Here is an 8,812-nt window from a genome sequence, read left to right as displayed (position 1 = left end):
TTCCTATTCCCGTTCTCTTTTCTTTTTTTTTCAAATTTGGATTTACTCTATACTGTATTACTACCACGCTGTTTCATTTTTTTTGTTTAAAAGTTTTACCTTTTCTTTTCCCCCATTTTTTTTAAAAACAACCTAAACGAAAATTAAATATTGTATAATAAATTTAGCCTATAAAAAAAAGGGTTGAAAAGAGCATATTATATATTATATGTTCTTTCCATATGCATATATGGCCCTTCGTCCGTCCGAATCACAAAAATGTACGAGATTTACTACCTAAATGAACAGGAAGAATTCGAAAAGTCGAAAGAAAATGACGAAATCCACAGTTCCCTGATTTTGAAAAACCGTTGTGTTAATGTGGAGAAAAAAAAGGTGGTTGGGGAAAATACTTACGAGGGGGGATACACCATCTGGGAATGCACGTGGGAAATGCTGAAATTTCTACACAGAGAGGGGATCGACTTTAGGAGTAAGAATGTCCTAGAGCTAGGTAAGAGAGACATGCGTGGTAAACGTGGCAAGCGTGACAAACGTGACAAACGGCGCGGCTGAGTGCTTGCGCTGAGGCGCATGACGCCACCTGCGCGACATCCTGTTGGCCGTGCTTCCCGCTGTAACCACGGTAGACCGCTTCCACCCCGTTAACGCCTTTCCACCCCCTTACCTCCTTCTAAGGCTGTGGACACGGCCTGGTCGGCATAAAGGTCCTCCTGGACGAAGGAAACGTCGTCTTCCAGGAACTGAACAAAGAAGTGATTAACGACGTGCTGCTACCGAACATAAGAAAAAACTTGAACATAAAAATGAAGAGAAAAAAACTCAAGGATAAAAAAAACTACATGAAAATACACAGCCAATTTTTCAAGTGCACCATTATCAATAAACCCTGGAACAAGTTGAATAAAAAAATTCGGAAGAAAAAATTAAACCCATTTGATTTTATCATAGGAAATGAAATATTATATAGAAAGGAGAATTATTATCACATTTTAAAAATTCTCAAGCAGAACATGGGGTATAATGGAAAGGCGTACTTCGGCACCAAGTCTTATTACTTCGGCTTTGAAGACGAGGGGGCTGGCACGAACAGCTTCCTTGACTATGTGAATAACAACGAGCACTTCAACTTTTGCGCTCGGGTTGTTCAGACCAATTCAGACAAGTCGGTGTATTCCAAGGACATCATAGAGGTGACCTTCTCCGGCATGGGCGAGTTGTCGTGCGAGATGGAAGAGATAGATCAGGATGCCGTGTGAGGGGGTCGGCAGACCGGGCTTTCCTGAGGCCATTTTGCGTTGCGGTGATATTGCGCTTCGCCCATTACATGAGCTTTTTGCTCATTAGATGAACCTGTTTTCATATGAACCTGTTTTCACATCAACTTCCTTCACACCTTTCGCGCCCCGCGCGGGGTCCGCCCAACATACGCATAACTTTTTAAAACATTAAAAAAGGCAACCGTTTTGTTCAAAATGTTTAAATGGGTAGTAGTACAATGTAGGTAGAACTGCGTGGGTACATCTAAACCTACGCAGCATAATAAATGGAAAAGGCAAAAATGGAGCACACTCCGAGTGGGCGTATGTCTTTTCCCATCCATATAACATAGCAGGGGCGAATGGGGGAATGGAAAAAAAAAAAAAATTAAGGTAAACTTAAGATAAAATTAAGATAGAATTAAGATAACATTCAGATAAAATTAAGATAAAATTACGATAAAATTTAAAAATATTTCACAAATATTTTAAATGTTAACAATAATGAGATAATGTGAAAAACGTGTTAGGCGTGTATTCTACTACAGGAGCGCAGAGGAGTTCATCCTCTTCGCGCTGCTCTGCAGGGGCACATACTTGTGTACGTTATTCGTGCACTGCAATTGGACACGCGCGCTAACAATGCTGTTGCTGTGGAACATAGACTTATGATGCACGCAATGTCTTCGCCTTTAAAGGATTTTGAAAAATGAATACAAATGTTACACAATCATGGTGCATACGTGCGAGCGAACGGGAGGATGGACGCTCTTGTGTTGATAAATTCCCATTAAAATCATATGAACTGTGCAGGTAAACCATGTGCGCATACAAACGTGCAAGCGTGCAAGTGTACACACCTACAGCCGTAGCGGCATACACGTAGCAACAAGCGCACACCTTGCCGACGTTGCACACGTGATGGAAAAAAGGGGAGAAAGAGAATCCCCTCCGCTGGTAAAATTAACAAAGAGGCTGACACATGTGCACATGGGGGGAAAGGGCACACAAATGAGATGCACGTAAGGGTGAACGAGCATGGGAAGGCACGTACGCACGTACATGGGCGGGCGGGGAGAGTGCCTACCAAATGAAAAGGGAGCTTTAATTTGTTACATAAATAAAATGCACGCACATATTATAAGCACACGCACGTGTACATATAATACCCATACACAAATGGGCTCATTTAAAAGGTTAACACGAGCGTGGAGAGTGATGACGGCGTGCGTGTCTTCACTTATGGGCATTAAAAAAAAAAAGTAGGGGTCATTCATTCTGCTCACATCGGTTGGGGGGTCTACCTCAGCGTGAACGCATGTGTACATAGGTACACGTATATGCACATCCATTTACATGTACACGCAAGTGTGGTAAGGCAAAAAAGAAGAAAAAAAAAAAAAATGGTAAAGTAGATCCCGTCCTTAATCACATAATTTGGTCTGAAAAAAGTGAATGAAAAAACAATACGGTTAAAAGTCATAGAAGGTATACGCGATTTTACCTGTGTGTCTGTTGTTTATTTGAACAAGCCTTTCCGTTTTCACATGCACCACGGTAACATTTTCTGTCATGCACGGGGAAGGGTGGGGTTGCTTCTTCTTGTTCCTCCTCTCTCTACATACAAGTGAACACACGTTTTTAACTTTTTTTTTCTTTTTTTTAAAAAGCGCATTATCAGGCACGGTCAGTTCATATTACGGGCAACACACTGACACGAACTTTTTCTGATGATGCTACGCACCTTTCCCCGCGCTGCTGGTCTTGAAGTTGAAGCCGCTGTTCGCACTCCTGTTGCTGTCTTCGTAGTACGTCGGAGCGCGCTTGCTTGCGATCTCCAGCGCGCTCGAAACGACTTTGCTGCTGCAGCTGGTGCTACTACTACTACTGCTGCTGCTGTTGGCACTGCTACCGCTATTGCCGCTGCTTTCATTGTCCGGGTTGGCATTACCCGTGTTGCAGTGCATCTTCTCACCATTAGCATCCGCATCCGCATCCCCATCGTTCCTCGCTTCAAAGTTGAACATGGGCTTGCTGCAATTATTCGCACCCGTATAATCATTAAAAACGTACATGTCGCTCAGGTATCGATCTAAAAGTTCATCGCCTTGCTCTGGGAGTCCTTCTTCCTGGTACAGCCTTTTGTCACCGCTGCCCGGGTTGTGATTGCCACTGCCGCTGCGATTGCCGCTGCGATTGCCACTGCCATTGTTGTTACCGCTGCCTTCACCATTGCCATCCTTATTATTTTCATCCGCGGCATACGCGTCGATGCGGTCATAAAAGCTAGAACTGAAGTGACCCGCGTTGAGAAAATCGGGGGGGTCATAATGCAACATTTGGTCATAGTCTTCCTGCAAGTAGGACATGGTGTTGTACTTGTGGAGCTCTTTCCCCGCTTCGTCCTGCGCCTCTTCTTTATCCAACTGATTTGGCAGCTGCCCCTCGAGCTCCTGCTCACACTGCGTCTCGTTTTTCTTGTTCTTCGAGAGGAGTTCCATAAAGGAGTGTTCCAAAAGGTTCTTGTCCGACTGCTTATCAATTTTTGGGTTCAGCATTTCGTACAGCTGCATGTTTTCCTTGCTAATATAGTCGTCGATGTTTAGCGAGCTTTTGTTTGCGTATGTGTTTAGGAAGGAGAAGAAGAGCTGCATGTTTTTGCAGTAGTTGGACGTGTCGTTGACACTTCCCGCGCTTCCTCTGCTGCCACCGCTGCCGCCACCGCTGCCACCAGCGCTACCACTTCCAACCGCCGCGTCGCGCAAATCCTCGTGATCAAAACTAAGATAAAAGTTCTCGTCACTTTGGCTTGCTCCGTTCACTTCTTCGCACTCCATTTCCCCATACTGCCAATCGTTTGCATTTTCATTTCCATGTAGATGGGAGCTTTTGTTCATTTGAACATCCCCCTTCTCCTCTCCGGCCAGGAGAGCTTCTTCCACTTCCGCGTTACACATCGCTTCGTTTCGCACACCCCTTTTGTCGTTGTTCCCAATAGTACTAGCAGCATGGTTGTTTGCACCACTGCGGCAGTAATTACCATATTCGTCCGATCCTCCCGTGTTTCCCTTGTTATGCCAATCCTTATAAGATCTACTGTAAGGAGCACTACAAGCAGCATTGCAACCAGCACTGCAACCAGCACTGCAACCAGCACTTGGGCTGCAGGGGACACTTGAGCCATTCTGACCATTGTCGTACCAGATATTATTTAGAAAGGATGTTATGTTCCCGTTTTCGCCTCCCATCTGCGTTCTGCCCTTCGAGCTTCTAAGTGAGTCTCCGAGGGGCGCAAAGCTGTTCCAGTTTCCGTCCCACTTTCCACTCCAGTTTCCGTCCCACTTTGCACTCCAATTGCCGTTCCACTTTCCGTCCCACTTTCCGCTCCCCCCCCCGTCGACGCTACCCTCTCCCGTTGTGCCATTCGTAAAAAACTGACTGTACATATTCACGCCCGTCCTTCCCTCCACACTGGGATTGCAAAACATGTTTTTTTTCTGATGCACATAAATCTTATTCTTCAGATGATTCAATCTAGCTACCTGCACTTTGTCGGCATTTGTGTCCTCCCCCAATTGGCCACAGTTGTACGAAGCGGTTGGATTCCCATTCATTAAAAACTTATGTCCTCCTATTTGGTTCGGGTGATAATACAGTTTACTGTTTATTCCTGTAGCCTTTGGTTCGATCGGTATATGAAACGTTCGCCTCATACCACAGGAATAAAGCTCTCCTCTGTCCGTCTCCTCCCTATCATTGGTACCAACGCGTTCATTAAGGACGTGGTCAAAACGATCATCTGCATAGTCATACGTTGTAGTTTCATTCTTCGAATTCATTTTCGTTGCTGCACCTTCCACGTTATGGGGGTACTTACTCATTCCTGTGTACTCGATGGGGCTTCCACTCTCTGATTCGCTTCCATTTTCATCGCTAATCAGACATCCGGTGACGCTTCCAAGTGCACCCCCAAAAGAGCTCCCATTTTCGCCCTTTTGAGTATAATACAAACGGGTGTTGCTACTTGCACCGGTGCCTCGAAACACATCCACTACTTCGCTCGTCTTATGTATATCGCTGAGGGGTTCCACTGGGTACGCAGGAGGAACCGCATTGTTGCCTAGGGTGCTGGAATGGTGAAAGCTGTGCATGTAATTATTCAGTCTCTTGCTTGTCGTGTGATATTTATTGTAATAGTTGTCTGAAAAATGTTTGACGAACCTCCCGTGTGAGCTCCTCAATGGCATGGTGTTGCTACCTGCGTCATTTGATAGCAACTCCACTGTGGAGTTCGGGTCCGGTGTAGAAATGTGTTGCATGTGGTTGTCCGTACCGTTACACACGTGTTCTACTATCATGTTCTTTCCCGTCATGAAGTTGGCTCCCTGACTGCTGCCGCTGCAGTTCGCGCTGCTGCTACTGCTAGGGAAGTTACTTCTCGGTTTCTTCGGCGCATCTGCAGAATTGACGGAGTTCAGCGTTTTCAGCGTGTCGGTGGTGCTCACGAGGCTCTGCGCCGTTTTGGTGCTGTTCGGGTCCTTTACTTTGCTTTGGTCCCCCTGGACGTTCACGTTGGGGTTGACGTCTGGGCTGGCATGGATGCTCATGTCAGGGTTCATGTTCACACTGGAGTTCGCGTTCACATTGGAGTTCGCGTTCACACTGCTGTTCATGTTCATACTGGAGTTCGCGTTCACGCTGCTGTTCATGTTCACACTGCTGTTCATGTTCACGCTGCTGTTCATGCTCACATTGCTGTTCATGCTCACATTGGGGTTGACTCCCACGCTCGCGCTGTACATGCTCTTCAGCTTGGGCGGCAACAAATGCTCCTCTCCATTTTTCAACTGCACCTTCAGGAGCTTCCCGTGGATGTACATTTTGGACAGCTCCTCAAACGCCTCAATGGCAGACTTCTTGTTGTCGTATGACACAAAACCAAAGCCTCTATTCCCCTGCTTCTTATCATGTTCGTTGTTTATGTATGGGATTCTAAGGCCCACGACATGGCCGTACTTGTTAACCAGTTGGATCAGGTTCAGTTCGGTCCACTTGAGGGGGATTCCGTACAGGAAAAGATTTGCGCCTGGAAATGGGTGGAAAAAAAAAAAAAAGGGAGAAAATCATGAAAAAGGTTAAAAGGATTAACACGATGAGGGGAGTTAAAAAAAAAGAAGAAGCACAAACGGCATATCAAAACGAACGGCAATCCGCACCGCGTAGAAACCATCGCGAATTCGCGGCGTACCCGGAGGACCGTCCTTCAAGAGGGAAAAATTGGCCTTGCTGTAGTGAAGCGTGTTCTGGTTCGGAATTTGCTTCGAAACGATAAAGCATATCAGCTTGTGATTGGGAGAGTTGTCAAAAAATTTCTTCTGATTCAAAATGTTCACAGCATTTATTGCACACTTCTCGTCAACGAAGTAGACAAATGCATAGGACCATTTATCAATAGACCATTTATACTCAATGTGGATTATGTAGCCAAAAATTTCCAATACGTTTTTTATCCTCTCCTCTGTTATATTCGGAGGAATATTTCCCAAAAAAACATTCGTAATGACTATATTTCTGAAATTATAATTTGATTTACTTCTTCTAATATCCTTAATAATTTGATTGTTAATATTATTTTGTCTCACTTTTTCGTTATTCGCTTTGTACTCTTTTGTGTAAATGGATCCGTTGGTACTCAGGTCATGCGGTTTGTAGGCAATAGTTTCTGTTTGGAAGATTTGATCCTTCTCCACAGGTTCGTCCAGCTGTCCCAGTGCAGTATGATCTGCCCGTTCTGAGAGCTCTTCTCGGTTCCTCCTGTCCACCGTCCCCACCTCGTCTGTGTACCCCCCACTGTGGCATATATGATGGTGCGTAGCTACTTGCGAATCATGATCTGTGCTATGTAAACTGGTGCTATGCGGGTTCGGGAAAATCTCGGGTTCTCCCTTTCTAGGATCATCTTCACAGGGTCCCACATCTAATAACGTCTCGACGTTTCCACAAAGCTTTGCATTTTCTCCCTTAACAACGTGACTGTAACTTTTGGGGGCTGCGAAAGAGTCGAACCTGTTTTTCCCGCTCTTCAAATCGACGCCGCAGGAAGGGGGTGAAACGTTGTGTTTGTGGGTGTGGCTAAGGCCGCGCCTATGATCGTAACCATGGCCATAACTATTATCGCAGCTGTGATTGTAGGTGTGACGACCGTAGCTGTGACCATAGCTGTGACCGTAGCTGTGACCGTAGCTGTGATCGTAGCTGTGGTTGTAACTGCGGTCGTAGTTGTGGCCGTAGTTGTGACCCGGCGCGAACTTAAATTTATCCTCCCTCCTGTTGTGGTAGTAATCGGGGGTGCTAAAATTATGGCTAGCTCCCTTTTTTTCATCGGAAAGGAATAAATGACTGTTACTTTCGGCATTATCCATCGAAATTGCGGTTCGCGAATCCATGTCTCGGTGCTGATTTATTTGGAGCTGTTTCGTGGCTAGCCAGGGTTTATCAGATGCAGAGCTGTTCTTCTCGCTGCTCTCTCCACGTTTTTGCGCGTACAAGGTTGGAAATGTTATGAACTAAATTTCCCAAGTTTTCGCTCAAGTGCCTTTTGTTAGCTCGATTTTCATCCTTATCTTTCGGGTTGTTCATAAGGGGGGGGTTACCATTTGCTAGACGGGAGACTCGGGGATCGCCGCAATATTGCTGCAGGGAGTATCACTCTCACAGGGCAGATGCTCAACGTATGCGAAATGCTGTCACGTTCTGTGATCACAGAGAGTGGGGATGCTCAGCGCGAGGTGGCGAAAAAAATAAATTAAAGAGAACGCACATGGGTTTTCTTTTTTCTGAGAGTATGCTTAAAGGAAAAAAAAAAGTTCCTCAACTTGTTGCAAATATGCTATGCAGGTGTGCAACTACTGGGTGCATCTACGGGGCGCATATACGAAGTGCATTCCCGCTGTTGTGCTAAGTCGTTTTGGAAAGCTTCATGGGAGATGGCTTCTACCGGTGGGCATTTCCACTGGGCGGTGTACATATGACTGACTCCTACGTGCGGCGAGCAAATTAATTCTCTAACTCTCTGCAGATGCGCTTCAGTGGCCACAAATTTTAGGTAAGGAGAAGAATAAGGGGAAGAAGAAACGCAAACATTACGCAAATATATCACTACAATGGTGCGGTATTAACGTAATGAAACTCTTCCTAGTGATCGCTCCTTTTGGTTCACGGCTGTTCTCCCCAATAGGGTGTGCACGTCGCAACTCGGTTACAATGCGCAAGTACGCACGTACGTATGTACACATGAATAAATGTAATACAACTTGCTATGCTACAAAAGCACACGAAGCGTTCGTTGCACACTCTCACGTTTCTAAGTTTCATGAAAGGGGTATACTTAGCTACACATACCCATTGGTAAAAACGTTCCTTCTAATAAGGTGCAGACGGAGGAGGAGGAAAAAACATACAGATAGTCGTGCATATGCGCAACGAATAAACATATCGTACGGGTTAGATACACCCCCCCCACCCTACACACACATACACACATGCATGCATAA

At 45.5% G+C, this 8,812-nt stretch overlaps 2 protein-coding genes across 2 annotated transcripts; one reads left to right on the top strand and one right to left on the bottom strand.

Moving 5' to 3' along the window:
- Positions 1-32: 32 nt before the first annotated feature.
- PCYB_061640 (hypothetical protein) lies at positions 33-1,259 on the top strand (the record flags this gene model as incomplete). The annotated part of the gene is made up of 2 exons (XM_004221331.1): positions 33-493; positions 679-1,259. The coding sequence occupies exons 1-2, from the start codon at positions 259-261 to the stop codon at positions 1,257-1,259; spliced, it is 816 nt and encodes a 271-aa protein (XP_004221379.1). The 5' UTR covers positions 33-258.
- Positions 1,260-2,995: 1,736 nt separating this feature from the next.
- PCYB_061630 (hypothetical protein) lies at positions 2,996-7,705 on the bottom strand (the record flags this gene model as incomplete). The annotated part of the gene is made up of 2 exons (XM_004221330.1): positions 2,996-6,345; positions 6,508-7,705. The coding sequence occupies 2 exons, from the start codon at positions 7,703-7,705 to the stop codon at positions 2,996-2,998; spliced, it is 4,548 nt and encodes a 1,515-aa protein (XP_004221378.1).
- Between the last annotated feature and the right edge of the window lie 1,107 nt (positions 7,706-8,812).

This window comes from Plasmodium cynomolgi, chromosome 6, assembly GCF_000321355.1.
Source record: "Plasmodium cynomolgi strain B DNA, chromosome 6, whole genome shotgun sequence".
In the NCBI taxonomy this organism is placed as follows: Eukaryota; Apicomplexa; class Aconoidasida; order Haemosporida; family Plasmodiidae; genus Plasmodium; species Plasmodium cynomolgi.
The sequence above is the reverse complement of the archived record's forward strand: the minus strand, read 5'-3'. Positions and strand labels throughout refer to the sequence as shown.